This window comes from Stegostoma tigrinum, chromosome 1 (assembly GCF_030684315.1).
Source record: "Stegostoma tigrinum isolate sSteTig4 chromosome 1, sSteTig4.hap1, whole genome shotgun sequence".
NCBI classification, from domain to species: Eukaryota; Metazoa; Chordata; class Chondrichthyes; order Orectolobiformes; family Stegostomatidae; genus Stegostoma; species Stegostoma tigrinum.
The window spans coordinates 104,202,504-104,224,136 of NC_081354.1; the positions used below are offsets into that span (position 1 = coordinate 104,202,504).

At 44.4% G+C, this 21,633-nt stretch overlaps 1 protein-coding gene across 1 annotated transcript in view; it reads left to right on the plus strand.

Annotated features, from left to right (window-relative positions):
- LOC125452898 (gamma-aminobutyric acid receptor subunit beta-1-like) overlaps positions 1 to 21,633 on the plus strand; it is a 274,999-nt gene that overhangs the window by 179,334 nt on the left and 74,032 nt on the right. Inside the window, exon 5 of the mRNA XM_048531861.2 lies at positions 5,943 to 6,025. Coding sequence (XP_048387818.2) covers positions 5,943 to 6,025 — 83 coding nt within the window. The remainder of the gene's footprint in view (positions 1 to 5,942; positions 6,026 to 21,633) is intronic.

The window sequence follows — 21,633 nt, forward strand, 5'->3', positions numbered from 1 at the left end:
CAATGTACTGGCTGCCTGCTCATTTTTCCAGAATAAATATCTGAAACATTTCCAGGCCATCCAATTGCATATTGCATTCAGGGTTTTTTTTCTGTGAATCTTGGAGTACGGCAACAGCAATGGTTCTTGATAAATGGATGTTTATCTTCTAATGACAAGTATACACAGGAGCTCTCAGAAAAGTTGTCCTGAGCATAGCAACTCTCAGCTATCTCAGTGAACAACTGCCTGTTCTTAAAAGCGATAACAAGAACAAAAATGCTGGAAACAGCAGTCAGCAGGCGTAGAGAACCTATAAGAATATCTTAGGTGTGGACCGATCTCTATCACTCAGTTTCATTTTTCTTTCGTGGGTCCTGGGCATTGTTGGCATCATTTGTTGTACACCACTGATTGCCCTTGACGTGAATGGCATCCTAAGTCATTTCAAAGGGTAATTAAGCATTTAACCCCCTTGAAAAGTTTAAAGAGATCACACCTACAGTATGAACTCTGGAGATGCTGTCTGCCCTGCTGAGTACTTCCAACATCTTTTTTTTATTCACATTTCTGGAATCCGTGATTTTCTTCCTGCCTTTAAAAATTGACCTTTGTTTAATAGACACCTATTTTCTCCATAGTGTAGTTAACTCTTTAGGTTAAGTTTGAGTATAAACTGAAGCAGCCCAGGGACAATAACAGAATTGGGAAACAAAGTCTATTACATAGAATATAGAACAGTACAGTACAGTACAGGCCCTTCGGCCCATGATGTTGTGCTGACCTATTATCCGATTTAGATCAATCTACCCTGCGTACCCTACATTTTACTATCCTCCATGTGCCTATCCGAGAGTCGCTTAAAAGTCTCTAAAGTATGAGACAAGTATTAAAAAGTATTAATAAGTATTTTTAGAAATCTTAATAGATCTTGTCAGTAATATTGAGCTATAGTTATGTGCTCCAGTTTCCTTCTTGGCAAGATAACAAACATTCTTTAGTTATAGATTTGGGTGGAAACAAAACAGATTGCAGAAGCTGGAATCCAAGGTAGACAAAAGGGAGGTTGGAAGAACACAGCAGACCAGGCAGCATCTGGAGAAAAGGAGGAGTCAGCATTTCAGGTAGTACCCTTCTTCAGGATTGGATGTGGGGGTAGGGGGAGCTGCAGATAAGAGGGGAGTAGTGGAATGGTGGTGAAAGTCTGGCGAAAGGTGGTGAAATGAAAGTATCACTTCTGCCAACTCCAATCAGACCCCACCACCTGGAACATCTTCCATTCCCCTCCTCTCTCTGCCTTCTGCAAAGACCATTCCCTTCGACACTCCTTAGTTCACACCACCCTCCCCAGCAACCATTCCAACCACCCCCCCTCCCAGTACCTTCCCTTGGAACTTTAAAAGAAGCAACACCTGCCCACACACCATCTCCCTCACCTCCATCCAGGGCCCCAAACAGTCCTTCTATGTGAGATAGAGCTTCACCTGCATCCCCTCCAACCTAGTCTATTGCATCTGGTGCTCCAGACGTGGTCATCTCTACGTTGGTGAGACCAAATGCGATACACCTTCAACTGGTCCATAATGGCCAACCTAACCTCCCGGTCACTGTCCATTTCAACTCCCAATCCCACTCTCCCTCCGACATGTCTGTCCTCAGCCTCCTCCAATGTGACAGTGATTCAGAATGCAAATTTGAAGAACAATACTTTACCTCCTGCTTGGGCATCCTACAGCCTGGAGGACTCAACATTGATTTCTCTAATTTCAAATAACCTTCCCTCCATCCCCCAGCTCTGTTTCCTGCCCCACCTCCTCCCTTCCATTTTACCTACTGACCCTCCCTTCCAGCCCGATTCATCCCTCCCATCAACCAACTATGTTGTGACTACTGCCAGTATCCACCTATCACCACCAATCCGCTACTTTCCTCCCCCCGCCTTTATCTGCAGTCCCCGTACCCCCACAGCTAATCCTAAAGAGGGGTTAGTACCCAAAACATTGATTTCTCCTTTCCTCCATTTAGTGCCTGGCTTGCTGTGTTCTTCCAGCCTGTTTGTCTATCTTGGTTATAGATACCTGCTTCTGTGCTGAAGTGACCAAATCAGAGGTACTCTATGGAAAACAGATGACTGGTTGAGGCAATAGAAGAGTGAGCATCCCTGAAAGAGTGTAATCCTGCATGTCACTGTCAAAATCACTCAATGAAGTTTGCCTATTCCATGCATCATCTAAAACACAACAGGAATGTGACTGTAGTGGGAGATCTCGACAAGCTCATTGCTAGGATAACAGATTTGTTAGCACTTAAACCAGATCTCTACACTCATGCCAAAAATACAAAAGCTGCTGCAGATGAATTTTAATCTCTGGCATCAATCCAAAAAGTCTTTACAAAATGGTAAACAAATTTTCAAAATCCCAGTTTCCAGTCTTTTCCAAGCCACAGGTCATCTCCAGCTTAAATTCCAGAGATAAATCCACATTACAGCTTTATTTACTGTATGATGCTAATATATTGAAAAACAACTATATCAAGATTTTAGTTTAAAGCTGTCAACTATGTTCTGATAACTATAGTGATCAGAGATAATGGGAACTTGCAGATGCTGGAGAATCCAAGATAAAAAAAGTGTGGAGCTGGGTGAACACAGCAGACCAAGCAGCATCTCAGAAGCACAAAAGCTGACGTTTCGGGCCTAGACTCTTCATCAGATCACATGTCTCTGATGTCTCTGTTTCTGATGAAGGGTCTAGGCCCGAAACGTCAGCTTTTGTGCTCCTGAGATGCTGCTTGGCCTGCTGTGTTCATCCAGCTTCACACTTTGTTATCTCTGAGAACTATAGTTGTTTGCTTTTCCCATACTATAATTTATGTTTGTAGTGAATGGCTGTGCCGACATAGAGATAGCAGCTGAACACTATCAGATCTTATTGACCCCTTGCTACATTTCACTCCCTTTCCAGGTAAATTTTACTTGATATCAACACAATTGTGCGTGTCTGCAAGAGCAATGTGTGTGTTTGTTTCAGAAAGGAAGGAAGTCTGGAACGAAAGTCAGTACCATAACATTTCAAACAACTTGACTGAAGGAGGAGCAATAGCCTTATATTAACTGAGATCAAGGAGGATTTGAGAAGCCCAGTAGTTCGCAAACAACCTGCCAAAGTTGAAGAAATGAAAACTCTTCTGAGCTTAATAACTTAATAGTAGAGCGTGCAGATTCCCACAAAACATCTGGTGTACCTATGTGCTTGTATACGGCCGTGAGCAGGCTTCTGTTACAATGGTCCCCATTATTGACTTGAGAATTGAGGAGGAGGAAGCTTTGAGGTACGATTAAGGAGGAGGTAATGATCTTGTAATATTATTACTAGACTATTACACCAGAGGCACAAGTAATGATGTGGGGGCCTGAGTTCAAATCTTGCCATGACAGGCGGTGGAATTTAAATTCAATTAAAAAAGAATCTGTGATTATGAATCTAATGATGACCATTAAACTTCTGCCGATTGTCAGGAAAAATCCACCTGGTTCCTTGAGGATCAAAATCTGCCTGGTCTGACCTACATGTGACTCCAGACATGCAGCAATGTGATAAACTCTCACCTGCCCTCTAGGCAATTAGGGATAGGCAATAAATACTGAGCTTGCCAGCAATGCCCACATCCTGTAAGTGAATAAAAACGAGGTGGGGACGATGGAGGATAAATCTGTCAACAATCAGTAGAAGGAGAAAGAAGGCTCTTGAGGCTGGTGCACTTTATGCTTTATTTTTCTGACTCAATCAGATATTAAGGCAGGAATTGGGAGGAGCAAAGCTAGATGTGGCATTTTAACAGCCAAGAGGAGGTAGGAGTAACTGAAGCTGAGAGGCCCAAAGATTACTTGTAGGGCCTGACAGGTTTGCTCCTTCTTGTCCTGATATAGTAGGAGTTCCAAAAGGAAAACTTCTTCCTCCATCCCTCAGACCTAGAGGAACATGTACCAGGCTTTGTTATCACATGATTGTATCAGAGATAATGGGAACTGCAGATGCTGGAGAATCCAAGGTAACAAAGGAACAGCAACTCATATTCCGCTTGGGAATCCTGCAGCCCAATGGTATCAATGTGGATTTCACAAGCTTCAAAATCTCCCCTCCCCCACTGCATCCCACAACCAGCCCAGCTCATCCCCACCTCCCTAACCTGTTCTTCCTCTCACCTATCCCCTCTTCCCACCTCAAGCTGCACCCCCATTTCCTACCTACTAACCTCATCCCGCTCCCTTGACCTGTCCGTCCTCCCTGCACTAACCTATCTCCTCCCTACCTCCCAACCTACATTCATCTTTACTGACTCCATCCCTGCCTCTTTGACTTGTCTGTCCTCCCACCTCCATCTTCTCCTCTATCCGTCTTTGATCCGCCTCCCCCTCTCTCCTTATTTTTTTCTGAACCCCTGTCCTCTCCCCAATTTCTGATGAAGAGTCTAGGCCCGAAACGTCAGCTTGCCTGCTCCTATGATGCTGCTTGACCTGCTGTGTTCATCCAGCTCTAGGCCTTGTTATCACATGGTCTGCTATTACAGATGACCCATTGTTAGCCATTAATAGTCCCCATTAGCAGCTATTCATTCTCCTCCAGTTCTGAGGAAGGGTCACTCAAACCGAAACAGTAACTGATTTTTCTCCACAGATGCTGCCAGACCTGTCAACCTTTCCATCAATTTCTGGTTTTACTGCTGATTTACAGCATCCACAGCTCTCTCTGTTTATGTTTAGTATTTAACTAACTGCAACATCTGTTCTGGGCATGCCGCCCTTGAAGAAGGTTTGCTCCTCTCTCTGACAGGATTTCTGTTCCAATTTCTTTTCTTGCCCACCGACTTAAATTTCACTGTCACTCCTGGTGTTTGATCAGGTATTTGCTAAAGCTAGTCTCCACAGCCATATCACACTCCTCAGTGACTGTCTGTGACTCAGAGTCACTCGGCATGGATTCCAACTCAAGTTTCATCCCTTGTGCTTTGAATCCTCCCAGGACCATAGGTATCGCCGTGATATTCAACATTCTAGAGACAGCTGCTCTTGCCACATCCTGAGATCCACACTCAGTGCCATGCCATACTCTCTCTCTCCAACAGCATCGCTTCACTCTAGCTCAGAGCTGCATCACTCCCCTGTTCCATTACATTCTCTGGCTTATTTGCTGTGAGTTCTGAGGAAAGGTCACTCGAACTGAAAAGTTAGCTCTGATTTCTCTCCACAGATGCTATCAGACCTACTCAGCTTTTGCAGTAATTTCTGTTTTTATTCCTTTAAGTAACTTGGACAGTTGGACTTTCTGCCGTGGATCTATGGTCAGGCATCCGACACTGTAGACTATTCCCGAACCTCTGGCAATCTTTACACCAATAATGACATTTGTGAATGTTATCTGGGACTTCAGTAACCTTCCACAGGAATCTCATCGATGACCTGATTTGGTGCAGTAAAGTTAACAGCCTGCAATGAGAGTGGTTTGCTTGATGCTGAGAATTTAAATTATACTCTTCCAAAAGTCTTACAGTGTGGGAGATTATAAAACTGAAGGCAGTACTTCTCAAAGATGTGTAAATAATAAGTACAGAATACAAAATTAATATAGCTCCCACCTACTGCCAGAACAGCAACTTTACTCTATTGCCTTATTCCATCAGGATGATGATGAAATCTTTTGGGCTTAGCTGATACAATAATATCTTGTGTAGATTTACCAGAACAGTATTGTGAGGGGTGATAATGCAGTTATTTTATATTCAACAGGATCTTCCTTTTCACTCGTCCCAATCATACAAATAAACCTCCGAAATGGAATTCATTTGGGTTATTTCACATTAATCCTTCATGATATGATCAAACAAAATAGCTATAAGTGATCAATGCTGCTAGAAAGGTTTGCCAAAAACTCTGAAAAACATATTCTACTCTTTCCTCACAGAATCACGACGACAGCAGCATGTATGATGGATCTGAGGAGGTATCCCTTGGATGAACAGAACTGTACACTTGAAATAGAAAGCTGTAAGTCTTCCAATCAGGTTCTTTGTTTCATTGTAAAGTAGCAATGATAGAGATCAAGTTGTGGCATTGTGATGAAAGTAACAACTGGTTAATAGAAAATTGGATGTTAATACTTATCACATTTTTTGTGGCCTGATGCCACGGTACTAGAAGGTTTGTTCAGAAAGCTACACCTTAGATGACACTTGCTCAATCCTTGCCGACCTCACAACACTGAACTGACGCAAGATACACAATTAGCTAAAATTCAAATCCTGCACATTATTGGCTGTCATGGGAGAGAGATTCCCTGAGGTTGGTCCGGAGGGAGGAGGGTAACTTCTTCAGGTTAGGCATCCCTGGAAGAGGCTTCGCAGTGAGGTTAAAATTGTATCAGAGATAATGGGAACTGCAGATGCTGGAGATTCCAAGATAATAAAATGTGAGGCTGGACGAACACAGCAGGCCAAGCAGCATCTCAGGAGCACAAAAGCTGACGTTTCGGGCCTAGACCCTTATTGGCTGTCCTCAGGTTTCACAGCCTGGAAGGATATAAAACACATTTTTAAAGCATCAAATTAATTTAATTTATGAGCACTTCTTTCTACCTCTCTTCTCAGTAGTTGAGCATTAGGCATTAGACGCAGCACTTCAAAATATTGTCGTATCTGTCTGTCATAAGAACAGTCACAGCGCTAATCATCAATGATAGGTATTTTTTTCAGTGCTGGGTAATGGTTTTAAAGCAGAAAAATACAATAAAGCACACATTTCAGCACATAGGTTCAAGAGTAGGCTATTCAGCCCCTTCTGCATATTCTGTCATTCAATTTCCACATGTGACTGAACTTGATTTAATTTCCTTTGCTCCCTAACCCTTGGTACGCTAATCTAACCAATCCCAGTCTTGAAAATTTCACTTATTTTGTTATCTACAGCCTTTTCAAGAAAGAGTACTAGATTTTGCCTACACTTTGAGTGAAACTTTGTTTCCAAATTTCACCACTAAGTGAACTGGCTCTGATTTTAAGATGATACCATCTTATTCTTGACTTCACAAGAAGAGGAAATACTTTCACAGTATCTATGCTACCAAATCCATTTATCATTTTGGTCAAAAGAACATAGAAAGACAATACAATCTAAAGATTATATATCTTAAGGAGGTAAAAGTGCAGGGCAAGCAAGAGGTGTATAGACTTGAGGATGACAGGATACATTGAGCAAATGCTAATAAAGAACACAGGATCCTGGTTTGATAAATAAGGGAATTCAGTATAAAGGGAAATAAGTCCTGATGAACATGTACTAAACCTTGGTTCCACCTCAACTGGATCATTGTGCCCAGTTCTAGGAATCACATTTTAGGAAGGATATGAAGGCATTAGAAAGAATTCAGAAAAAAGGGATGATGAATTGTAGTTATGCTGATAGATTGAAAAACCCAGGAACAGCAAGATTTGTTAGATGTATTCAAAACCTTAGCAGGTTTGGACACTGTAGATTGGAAGAAACCAATGCCATTAGCAGAAGGGTTAAGAACTGGAGGACGCTACATTAAAGCGATTGACAAAAGAAGCAATGATGACATGAGAAAACAGCAGGCATTCGTTAGGATGTGGAATTCACTGAATGGGATAGTGGCCAAAGCAGATTCAGTTGAGGCTTTCAAAAGGCAGTTGGGTAATAACTCAAGAGGGAAAACATAGAGGGAAGGACAGGAATTAGACTGAATGAGTTGCTTGTTTTAATTCGTCCATGGGATGTGAGCATCATTGGCTAGACCCGCAATTTCTTGCCTATCTCTGTAGTGAGCCGTCTTTCTGAAGTGTTGCAAGTCCTTCAGGTGTAGAGGCACCTGCAATGCCATTAGGGAGACAGTTCTAAGATTCTGACAAGTGACGGTGAAGCAATGAATATAAAGGAACAGCGATATATTTCCAAGTCAGGATGATGTGTGATATGGAAGGGAACTTGCAGATGGTGGTGGTGTTCCCATGCATCTGCTGCCCTTGTTCAGTTAAGTGGTAGAGTGTATGGTTTTAGAACAAGCTGAGAACAGTTCCTTGGTGAGTACATGCACGCACTGCTGCTCCTGTGCATTGTTGGTGATGATGAGACAGAATGTGGAAGGCAGTGGATGCAGTGCCAAGCGGGCAGGTTGCATTCTCATGGATGATGTCAAGTTCCTTAAGTGTTCTTGGCGTTGCACTTATCCAGCAGTGACTAATCCATCATGCTCCTGGCTTATCCCTTGTAAATGATGGTCAGGCTTTGGGGATAGAGGAGAAAGGTTGCTACAGGATTGTCAGCCTCTGGCCTGTTTTCGTACCCATTGTATTTATTTGGCAAGTCCGTTTCAGTTTTTGGTCAATGGTAATCCCCAGGATAGTGAAGGTCTCAATGTTGTCACTGTCATTGAATGTCAAGTGAAAAAGAGGCACAGAATGTTTTCTAAGTGAAGAAAGGCTTCAAAAATCTGATTTACAAAAGGACCTGGGAGTCCAGGTTCAGGATTATCTTAAGGTTAACATGCAAGTTCTGTTGTTAATTATGAAGGCAAAAGCAATTTTTGCATTCATTTCAAGAGGGCTAGAATACAAGAGTCGAGATGTGCTGCTGAGTCTGTATGATGTTTTGTTCAGACTACATTTGGAATATTGTGAGTAGTTTTTGGCCCCTAAGGAAGGATGTGCTGGCATTGGAGGAGGTCCAACGGAGGCTTACAAGAATGATCCTGAAGTTAAAGGGATTGTCATAGGAGGTGCAGTTGAAGACACTGAGTCTATACTCAGTGGAGTTTAGAAAGATGAGGGGGTGTCTGATTAAAACTTACAGAATACTGCGAGGCCTTGATAGAGTGGATGTGGAGGAGATTTTTCGTCTATAAGAAGAGACTAGGACCGAAGGGCCCAGCTTCACAGTGTGAGTGTGAGAGCTCTTTAGAACTGATGTGAAGAGGAATATCTTCATGCAATAGAGTTGTGAATCTATGGAAATCAATGCCACAGAAGGCTGTGGGGGCCAAGTCATTGAATGCATTTAAGGTAGATTAGTAATGAGATCAAGGGTTACAGGGAGAAGGCAGGAGAATGGGGGTTGAGAAATATATTAGCCATGGTCGAATGGCATAGCAACTCAATGGGCTGAAAGGCCTCGTTCTGTTCCTTTATCTTATGGTCATATAGTCTAATTAAGTAATATATCTCACATGACTTCTTAACTGCCTAATCCACCTGTCGAGTTATTTTCAATTATCTTTGCTCCATACTCCAAAGACCCCCTGAAGATCTTTGAAACCACTCAGAATATCACCGTTGACTATGTACTGTATTCTTTGTTTGCCTTTCGTAAATACATTAACTCACATTCTTCCAGACTGAATTCCATTTACCACCCTTTTGACTATTCGCTTGATATCTTTCTGCAGTCAAAGAAAGAAACAAAGAAACCTACAGCACAGGAACAGGCCCTTCGGCCCTCCAAGCCTGCGCCGACAGATTTCATTTTACTCATTATCACCCATACACTCAATTTTTATATCATCTACATTCACGCATTGAGTAATTGAAGTGTTAGCAGTAATCAAAGGAGTTGATAAGATAACTACAGAGAAAGGAGAGCAAGGAAGAGGGAGTGAAAAGAGTGGTAGTAGAGCACAGGATGGGTCAACTAAGGATGGAAAAGAGGCAGTGAGGGGACAGAATGTGATGCGCAAATGACAGCTGGAGAGGAGATAGGTCAGGAGCCAGAATTGTCTAAGGGGTAAGAGAAAAAGGGATAATCAGGAGGCATTTTCATTGAAGAGTGTCAGAGAAAGATGCTCATTGAGGATGGAATGCATTGCAGAATAGCAAAAAAGAGAATAAAATGCCTTTCTTTACCAATTAATCCACCTGTGGAAGCAAATGCATTAGTGCATTGCCACCTAGTGGCAAATGTTAGGAATTGTAGCGAGAGTCCCAGTAAAAAAAATTAATTGTATTTGATTGACTGATAGTCACACAACATCAGGGAACCAAGCTAAGTGAATGGTTTACATAATATTGTGCTGTTCCCACCACAGGCAAAATACCATTTGTTTTGCATTCTTTCAACCACAATAAAGGGATCAAACCAAAGAAATAAAATGTGATGCAGGGTTAAGGATAAAAGAGAATGTGTTGTCGTTCCTGACTTGATGTTTCTTCAATTATTTCATTAAAACAGATCTTGATCTTTGAAACCTGCTAGTTATTTCTATCACCAGACAGTTAGATAGGTTTAAAACTAATTCTGTATACTTACGATATAAGTGTTCTGCTTTTGTTTGAGTCAGCGTATTAGCATAACTTTAACAGACCAAGGATGTCAATACACCTTTATAGGACATGCTCTTGATTTTATCACTATATGTGACATGAGGGCATAAAGGTCTCAGACATCATTTTACTTGGGAATGTTTGAAACATAACGTGATTGAAAAGAGAGATAATGGGAACTGCAGATGCTGGAGAATCCAAGACAACAAGGTTAGGAGCTGGATGAACACAGCAGGCCAAGCAGCATCTTAGGAGCAGAAAAGCTGATGTTTCGGGCCTAGACCCTTCATCAGAAATGGGGGATGGGGAGAGCGTTCTGAAATAAATAGTGAGAGAGGGGGAGGTGGATCAAAGATGGATAGAGGAGAAGATAGGTGGTGAGGAGACAGACAAGTTAAAGAGGCAGGGATGGAGCCAGTACAGGCGAGTGTTGGTGGGGAGGAAGGGAAGGGATAGGTCAGTCTGGGAAGGACAGACAGGTCAAGGGGGCGGGATGAGGTTAGTAGGTAGGAAATGGAGGTGCGGCTTGAGGTGGGAGGAGGGGATAGGTGGGAGGAAGAAAGGGTTAGGCCGGCAGGGATGAGCTGGGCTGGTTTTGGGATGCAGTGGGGGTGGGGAGATTTTGAAGCTTATGAAATCCACATTGATACCATTGGACTGCAGGGTTCCCAAGCGGAATATGAGTTGCTGTTCCTGCAACCTTCGGGTGGCATCATTGTGGCACTGCAGGAGGCCCAGGATGGACATGTCATCTGAGGAATGGGATGGGGAGTTAAAATGGTTTGCAACTGGGACGTGCAGTTGTTTATTGCGAACCGAGCATAGCTGTTCTGCAAAGCAGTCCCCAAGCCTCCGCTTGGTTTCCCCGATGTAGAGGAGGCCGCAATGGGTACAGCAGATGCAGTATAGCACATTGGCAGATGTGCAGGTGAACATCTGCTTGATGTGGAAAGTCTTCTTGGGGCCTGGGATGGGGGTGAGGGAGGTGGTGTGGGAGCAAGTGTAGCACTTCCTGTGGTTGCAGGGGAAGGTGCCAGGTGTGGTGGGGTTGGAGGGGAGTGTGATGCTGGTCGTTTGTAATTAAATATCTGAATACCAACCCAGTCACATCTGTACTTGTGCATATAATCACTGTACATAATAACCAGTTGTAACAAACATCTGTTGGATCATTCAATACCATGTAATCCATGCTCATTTACTTAAGTTATGAAGGATAGCATAAACATTACCACATCAGGTAGAGATACCCTGCTGGAAGCAAAACTGACATCACAAAAGATGGCTGTATCTTAAGCACAAATTTAAAAATTACATTCAGCACAAACCAAATTTTCATGAACTTCTCCTGAGAAGCTTACTTGTGTACATCAGCGAAAAACTAAATAATTCTGCACAGCTTTTTAACTGATTTTTCAGTAACTTAAAATGGGCTACAAAAGCATAGTGGGCTAGACACTCATTAAAAATTGTATCAGTGATAATGGGAAATGCAGATGCTGTAGAATCCAAGATAAGATCAGCACAACATCGAGGGCCGAAGGGCCTGTACTGTGCTGTAATGTTCTATGAATATAACAAAGTGTGGGGCTGGATGAACATAGCAGACCAAGCAGCATCTCAGGAGCACAAAAGCTGACGTTTCGGACCTAGACCCTAGCTCTCTGATGAAGGGCCTAGGCCCGAAACGTCAGCTTTTGTTCGCCTGAGATGCTGCTTGGCCTGCTGTGTTCATCCAGCCCCAAACTTTGTTATCACTCATTAAAAATTACTAGGTTTTGTGATAGACCCTTTACAGCGATATTAATAAATATTCTTAAATATGTCAAATAATATTTTCTTATTTGAGCAAAAAGATTAAGTTATAAAATACTGCCCACTTGTGCTAATTCACAAATGATTTCATACTTGTGATTATGCAAATGAATTCTGTCAGAACTTCAAAGCATGAATTCAAATCAAAAAACTGATGCATTGCTCGGGTGGTGGTAAAAGCAGATATGATGGCAACATTTAAGAAGCATTTAGAAATCATGAAAAGGCATTGAATAGGGGGATATGGGCCATGTGAAGGCAAATGGGAATAGTTAAGAATGGCGTCAATGTTTGCCACAGTCACAGTGGGCCAAAGGGCCTGTTCCTATGCTCTACTGTTCTCTGTTCTATATTGTGTCAGACCAACACCATTGGGGAACAGAACACAGGAATGTTCACAATGTCGAGGCCCCAATCAAACAGCAAAATTCCTACCAACTGTTTCTTTCTCCTATGCTTGGGACCTTGAGAATGATATATAATTATTTTGTTATTTGTAAAATTTGAGCAGGTTTAGCAGTTTTAACAAATTTATCTCACCTTGGATTCTTGAATTCTTGGATTCTTGGAAAATTGTGCCTTCTACAATGGATTTATCCTGACAGCTGCCATATCATTTTTTTTATCCTACCGCAGCCCATATTCTATCAGCTATAGCTCCAATGTACAACATCACTTTGGGTCCTTCCGTCAATATCTTTTGATATTGTTGTCGCATGAAGGATTGTCATGAAATTCCACAATTAAGAATGTCACTGTTTGTTCAGGTGAAAGGATGTGACTACAAAGGCAGAATCATACCAAGACAGAATAGCCTACAGAAAAAAACAAATCTATCGGAGGCTTGGGGACCGCTTTGCAGAACACCTCCGCTCGGTTCGCCACAAACAACTGCACCTCCCAGTCACGAACCATTTCAACTCCCCCTCCCATTCCTCAGACGACATGTCCATCATGTGCCTCCTGCAGTGCCACAATGATGCCACCCAAAGGTTACAAGAACAGCAACTCATACTCCGCTTGGGAACCCTGCAGTCCAATGGTATCAATGTGGACTTCACAAGCTTCAAAATCTCCCTTTCCCCCACCGCATCCCAAAACCAGCCCAGTTCTTCCCCTCCCCCCACTGCATCACACAACCAACCCAGCTCAACCCCTCCCCCCACTGCATCCCAAAAACCAGCCCAGGATGTCTCTGCTTCCCTAACCTGTTCTTCCTCTCACCCATCCCTTCCTCCCACCTCAAGCCGCACCTCCATTTCCTACCTACCACCTCATCCCACCTCTTTGACCTGTCCGTCTTCCCTGGACTGACCTATCCCCTCCCTACCTCCTCACCTATACTCTCCTCTCTACCTATCTTCTTTTCTCTCCATCTTCGGTCCGCCTCCCCCTCTCTCCCTATTTATTCCAGTTCCCTCTCCCCATCCCCCTCTCTGATGAAGGGTCTAGGCCCGAAAAGTCAGCTTTTGTGCTCCTGAGATGCTGCTTGGCCTATTGTGTTCATCCAGCTCCACACTTTGTTATCCATATCTAGCCTGCCTGCTTTACTTAATACCCTATCCAGCACTGTACTCTCAATTGAAACTGATGAGATCAGAATGTTACTTCTGGAATGTCACTTTTGATGATCTTTCTATTCTTCACTGCTCAAGGTTGAGCGATGACGGCAGTAAATTCATGACCAGTATGAGACTTACATACTTTTTTCTGTTCATGTCGTTGTATGGCCAGTCACACTGCGTGAGGAGCAAACAGAACAGGACCTGTGTCCACCTCCCTGGTAGAAGCAGTTTTCTTATTACTTGAGTGTTTCATTTACATTTGATTGGGGAACTTAGATAGGTACGTGAGGAAAAAATATAGAACTTGTTGATGAGAATTAAATGGGACAATGTTTATGTCGAATATTAACACTAGTTTAGATGTGTGGATCTAAAAGGCCTGTTTTTTCGGTTCTGAATAACGGCTAATGTTATATAATACCATCTTTATCGATCCTAAATTTTTTTAATGATTTTCAAGGGCCAAATGAATCTTCGCTATGGACTCCCAACATCATTGGGCTGGTTGTCCATATCTGATCTTGTGGGCCACTTCAAATATATCTGTGCTCAATAACACATACCACACCCCATTAACAACCTTAAAAAATCCCATATCTCAGCAACTATCAAGTCTAATCTATGGCAAAGAAAATGTAGTCTTAAATAGTGCCTTATCAAATCCCCAAAACATGACCCTAGAATCTTTGCCCTGTGCATTTATTGTTACCGTAAAGGGATTTGCAAGGACTCATAAAAAGTAATATGACACCGTGTAGGGCAGAAGCTCAGATAGACTCTGTGATCTCATTCAGATAGAGCTGTAGATCATTAACATCCACCTGAAAGACAGTCAGAAACCTGGTTACTTTCCATCCTTGGACTGCACCACCTTTAATGCAGCATTCCTTTAGTGTTGTAAGGTATTATGGAAACATCCTAAAGTGGGACTTCAACAGACAACTACCTAACTTAGAAGCAAGAATACTACCAATTGAGCCAAGATGGCACTTCAGCGGTCCTCAGTGAAAGTGTACAACAGACAACTTGCATCTAATACACACATGCATCCTAATAATCTGAAACAATAGTAGTAGCATTCTCTGACCATTGAGCTACCCTCTCTATAATAAGAAATATTACAGGCAGAACCTAAAGAAATAAAAGGAAATAACTTGAAAGTGTAATGTCCAATTTAATCAAAACTGATATGAAAGTGGTTCTTTCTATTCTGACAGGTGCTAGAAATGTTATTATCTTTGACTGAGATTCCTGCTCACTAGATAATACAACTGTTCTCTTGGTAGTCATAAATTTTGCATATTTGAAGTGAAAATGATCTTTTTTTTCATATTTCCAATTAAACATCCAGTACAAGTATAATGCTGTGAATAAGAGGTTATCGCAATAAATATGCAGTTCACTATCCAGGCATAAAGCAGATTTTGCAGACTAGCCACCCATTATAGAAACACCCAATCTCAATTTCCACTTATTGGGCAGTCTATCCGCAATGGACATTTATCTTGGCAATAAATTGAAAACCTACCCCATATAAATTCTGACCTGATATCTACAGGAAGGTAATAAGCTATATAACTGTGATGCATTAAGTTTTTGTTCGCTTTCCTCAGAAAATATATTTGTCGAGCCCTTTTCATGAACATGGAGTAAGGCAGCCAGTGATCTTTCCAGATGAGTGTCGGTATAAATGACAAATGCGTCACTGCAATAAAACATTGGTACAAACATGGAGCAAAATAATAAAACATTAAGGCCAATCAGTCTGCTGTCATCTCATTTAGGAGGAAATCAGTACCTAAAAAGCACCAGATTATCTGCATGGCTTGATATTTGCTATGAAACAATTCAGTTAGGATCTTACAAAGACTTTTTTTAACTGGTAGAAGAAATAATTTTTTTTGAAAGGTCGTTGAAAATATTCTCTATGATGTTTATGCTCATAAATATAGTCTAATTATCAGTGCAGCATCATTATCCTATTCTTGAAGGGAAAAAGTTAATTATGACGAAACTAGCGCCATAACTAATTGCAGTTACTGTTAAACTATATTATTTGACCTGTTAAACACTTGAGTAAAACGTTATGTTAATTTTTTTTGAAAAATTCATATTTTAAATGTGCAATTGCCTTTACAATTTGCATTCCATTATGGTACATATTGATGAATAATGAGCGGGGAATTAGAGAAGTAATGTTGTATTCTGGTACGATCATTATAAAGTTGAATTGAATAATGATACAGAGGGATGTAGGCAGAGGTGATGAAATTCGTCCTGACTTACACAGCACCAGCTCGGCTTCTGGCCAATCCAGGAACATTGTATTAAGCCCAAATAAAGGTCTTGGCAGTGGTGGTCCTGGTGATTCTATATGTGCATTGAAGACTTGGACAATATACAGCGGCACCTCAAAGCACTGGAGAAATCCCACCAGCAAAACCTTTACAAGGCCCTCAAAGTTTGATAGCAAGAAAGGTGGTCCAACAGAAGTGTTGTCTCCCAAACCAATATGCCTAGCATCAAGGTACTAAACATTCAAAACCAGCTCCATTGTGTGCCAGGTCTGCTTCATGTCCCTGATAGCAAATCCCTGAAGCAATTGGTCTAAGTAGAATTCAGTTGTGCTGGGAGACTCCCAGGAGGGCAGGTCAAATCTTTCACAGGAACACAAGAAAACAGGAGCAGGATTAGACCAGATGGCTCATCAATCCTGCTCTGCCAATCACTATGGTCAGGATCAATCCTGGGCTTCTACTCCATTTCCCTGCCTCTTCCCAAGAGCCTTCATTCTCCAAAATCTGTCCATTCCAGTAGTAAATACACCCAACAATAGAGATTTGAAAACCCGTTGGGGCAGAGAATTCCAAATATGCACCAACCCTCTGGGCGAAATGATGTCTTCATATTTCTGTGCAAGAAGATCTGCCCCTTGTCTTGAGACTGTGCCCTCGTGTTTAGGCTCCCAGACCAGTGTAAACAATTTCTCAACATCTACCCCAACAAGCCCTTTCACAACCTTCAAAGGTTCATTGGGATTAACACTCATTCTTTTGAAGTCCCAAGAATGTGGATACAGCTTGCTCAGACTTGCATCATAGGAAAATCACCTCATCCCAGGGAGTAATTTAATGAACCTGAACTCTACTGTCTCCAATGTCAGTATATCCAAAACTGCAGCAAGTATTCCAAAGATAAGAGATAATGAGAACTGCAGATGCTGGAGAATCCAAGATAACAAAGTGTGGAGCTGGATGAACACAGCAGGCCAAGCAGCATCTCAGGGGCACAAAAGCTGACGTTTCGGACCTAGACCCTTCATCATAAAAGGGGGATTGGGAGAGGATTCTGGAATAAATAGGGAGGGGGGGAGGCGGACCGAAGATGGAGAGAAAAGAAGATAGGTGGAGAGGAGAGTATGGGTGGGGAGGTAGGGAGGGGACAGGTCAGTCCGGGGAGGACGGACAGGTCAAGGGGGTGGGATGAGCTTAGTAGGTAGGAAATGGAGGTTCGGCTTGAGGTGGGAAGAGGGGATAGGTGAGAGGAAGAACAGGTTAGGGAGGCAGAGACAGGCTGGGCTGGTTTTGGGATCCACTGGGGGGAGGGGAGACTTTGAAGCTGGTGAAATCTACATTGATACCATTGGGCTGCAGGGTTCCCAAGCGGAATATGAGTTGCTGTTCCTGCAACCTACAGGTAGCATCGTTGTGGCACTGCAGGAGGCCCAGGGTGGACATGTCGCCTGAGGAATGGGAGGGGGAGTTAAAATGGTTTGCGACTGGGCGGTGCAGTTGTTTATTGTGAACCGAGCGGAGGTGTTCTGCAGAGCAGTCCCCAAGCCGCCGCTTGGTTTCCCCAAAGTAGAAGAAGCCACACCAGGTACAATGGATACAGTATACCACATTAGCAGATGTGCAGGTGAACATCTGCTTGATATGGAACGTCATCTTGGGGCCTGGGATGGGGGTGAGGGAGGAGGTGTGGGGGCAAGTGTAGCACTTCCTGTGGTTGTAGGGGAAGGTGCCGGGTGTGGTGGGGTTGGAGGGGAGTGTGGAGCAGACAAGGGAGTCACGGAGAGAGTGGTCTCTCTGGAAGGAAGACAAGGGTGGGGATGGAAAAATGTCTTGGGTGGTGGGGTTGGATTGTAGATGGCGGAAGTGTCGGAGGATGATGTGTTGTATCTGGAGGTTGATGGGGTGGTATGTGAGGATGAGGGATGATTCTCTTAGGGCAGTTATTGCGGGGGCGGGCTGTGAGGGATGTGTCCCGGGAAATGCGGGAGACACGGTCAAGGGCATTCTCGACCATTGCGGGGGGGAAGTTGCGATCCTTGAAGAACACGGACATCTGGGATGTGCGGGAGTGGAATGCCTCATCCTGGGAGCAGATGCGGCGGCGGTGAAGGAATTGGGAATATGGGATGGAATTTTTGCAGGGGTGTGGGTGGGAAGGGGTGTATTCTAGGTAGCTGTGGGAGTCGGTGGGCTTGAAGTGTGTGGATTATAGGGGAATGGGTCTGGGTGGGATGCTTCAAGGGGCAGTGTGGACTTGTTGGGCCGAAGGGCCTGTTTCCGCACTGCAGGGAATCTGATCTAATCTAATCTAAATGGACATCAGTTTCCAGCTGGTTGCCTGTGATGGAGACAGAGAGGTCCAGGAAGGTGAGGGATGTTTTGGAGATGGTCCAGGTGAACTGAAGGTTGGGGTGGAAGGTGTTGGTGAAATGGATGATCTGTTTAAGCGTGAGGCGCTGCCGATATAGTCATCAATGTAACGGAGGAAGAGGTGGGGTTTTGAGGCCCGTGTAGGTGCAGAAGAGGGACTGTTCCATGTAACCTACAAAGAGGCAGGCATAGCTTGAGCCCATCCAGGTACCCATGGCCACCCCCTTTGTCTGTAGGAAATGGGAGGAATCGAAAGAGAAGTTGTTGAGGGTGAAGACAAGTTTGGCAAGGCAGATGAGGGCGTCGGTCCCTCTCCACCCACACGTCAACGAGTACCAGTCACGTCTGGACATTGAGCAGTTTTTCCGCTGCCTTCACCTCCACGCTTACTTCTCCACCCGTGAGCCCAACCCTCCCTCCACTGACCCCTTCTGCCTCCAACACAAGTCCTCCTCCTGGACACCAACCCTGGGCCTCCTACCCTCCCTCAACCTCTTCATCTCCAACTGCCATTGAGACATCATCCGCCTCAACTTCTCCACCCGTCTCACCCATTCCAACCTCTCCCCTGCAGAACGGGCAGCCCTCCACTCCCTCTGCTCCCAACCTCACCATCAAATTCACAGACAAGGGAGGCGCAGTTGTAGGATGGCACACTGACCTTTACATTGCTGACGCCAGATGCCAACTTTCTGACACCTCCTCCTACCGCCCCCTTGATCATGACCCCACCCCCAAGCACCAAACCATCATCTCCCAAACCATCCATGACATCATCACCTCAGGTGGCCTTCCACCCAGAACCTCCAACCTCATTGTTCCCCAACCCCGCATGGCCTGTTTCTATCTCCTTCCCAAAATCCACAAACCCGCCTGCCCTGGTAGACCTATTGGCTCTGCCTGCTCCTGCCCCACCGAACTCATCTCCACCTATCTGGACTCCATTTTCTCCCCCTTGGTCCAGGAACTCCCCACCTACGCCCACGACACCACCCACGCCCTCCACCTCCTCCAGAACTTACAATTCCCTGGACCCCACATCTCATTTTCACCATGGACGTCCAGTCCCTATACACCTGCATTCCCCATGCAGATGGCCTTAAGGCCCTACACTTCTTCCTGTCCCGTAGACCCAACCAGTCCACCCCCACTGACAACCTCATCTGCCTAGTCGAACACGTCCTCACCCTCAACAACCTTGCTTTCGATTCCTCCCATTACCTACAGACAAAGACGGCGGGGTGGTTTCCATGGGCACCCGCATGGGCCCCAGCTATGCCTGCCTCTTTGTAGGTTATGTGGAACAGTCCCTCTTCCGCACCTACACAGGCCCCAAACCCCACTTCTTCCTCTGTTACATTGATGACTGTATCGGCGCCGCCTGTTGCTCCCCAGAGGAGCTCGAACAGTTCATCCATTTCACCAACACCTTCCATCCAAACCTCAAGTTCACCTGGGCCATCTCCAGCACATCCCTCACCTTCCTGGACCTTTCTGTCTCCATCACAGGCAATCAGCTAGTTACAGATGTCCATTTCAAACCCACAGACTCCCACAGTTACCTGGAATACACCTCCTCCCACCCACCCTCCTGCAAAAATTCCATCCCATATTCCCAATTCCTTCACCTCCGCTGCATCTGCTCCCAGGATGAGGCATTCCACTCCCGCACATCCCAGATGTCCTCGTAATTCAAGGACCGCAACTTTCCCCCTGCAGTGGTCAAGAACGCCCTAGACGAAGTCTCCCGCACTTCCCACACCTCATCCCTCACACCCCGCCCCCACAATAACCACCAAAAGAGAATCCCCCTCGTTGTCACATACCACCCCACCAACCTCCAGATACAACGCATCATCCTCCGACACTTCCGCCATCTACAATCCGACCCCACCACCCAAGACATTTTTCCATCCCCACCCCTGTCTGCTTTCCGGAGAGACCACTCTCTCCGTGACTCCCTTGTTCGCTCCACACTGCCCTCCAACCCCACTTTCCAGCACTTTCCCCTGCAACCACAGGAAGTGCTACACCTGCCCCCACACCTCCTCACTCATTCCCCATCCCAGGCCCCAAGATGACCTTCCACATCAAGCAGATGTTCACCTGCACATCTGCCAATGTGATATACTGCATCCACTGTACCCGGTGCGGCTTCCTCTACATTGGGGAAACCAAGCGGAGGCTTATGTCCGCTTTGCAGAACACCTATGCTCGATTCGCAATAAACAATTGCACTTCCCAGTTGTGAACCATTTCAATTCGCCCTCCCATTCCTTAGACGTCATGTCCATCCTGGGCTTCCTGCAGTGCCATAAAGATGCCACCCGTAGGTTACAGGAACAGCAACTCATATTTTGCTTGCGAACCCTGCAGCCCAATGGTATCAATGTGGATTTAACCAGCTTCAAAATCTCCCCTCCCACCACTGCATCCCAAAACCAGCCCAGCTTGTCCCCACCTGCCTAACCTGTTCTTCCTCTCACCTGTCCCCTCCTCCCACCTCAAGCTGCACCTCCATTTCCCACCTACTAACCTCATCCTGCCCCCTTGACCTGTCCGTCCTCCCAGGACTGACCTACCCCCTCCCTACCTCCCCACCCATACTCTCCTCTCCACCTATCTTCTTTTCTCTCCATCTTCGGTCCACCTCCCCCTTTCTCCTGATTTATTTCAGAATCCTCTCCCCATCCCCCTTTTCTGATGAAGGGTCTAGGCCTGAAACATCAGCTTTTATGCTCCTAAGATGCTGCTTGGTCTGCTGTGTTCATCCAGCCCCACACTTTGTTCGCAAGTATTCCAAATGTTGTCTCAACAAAACTCTGTTCAATTGTAATAAGACTTGTAATTTGATTTCCCAATGGCTTGTGGTATCTGCATGCTAACTTTCTAAATTCCTTGTTCAAGCACATGCAAGTCTCTTTCAACATCTCACACACAAGCTTCGTAACTTGGAAAATGCACTACTTTCTGACTGTTGTGATTAAAGTGAATAACTTGATCCTTCCCTCCTTTAAAATTCATGTGTAATCTTATTGCTCACTCAGTTAGTAGCCTCTTTGTGCCATCTGCACAGTCTGCCTTTCTGCCCTGTTATGTATGATCAACAAATTTAAATACATAATTCTCAGACTTTTCATCCAAATCAGTAAATGAAGGTAAAATAGGGCTGAATCAGCACAACTTCATCTAGAGATGGTCATGTCTGACAAACCTGTTAGAATTTCTTAAGGAGGTAACGAGCAAGTGGACATGGTCCATTTGGATTTCCAGAAGGCCTTTCA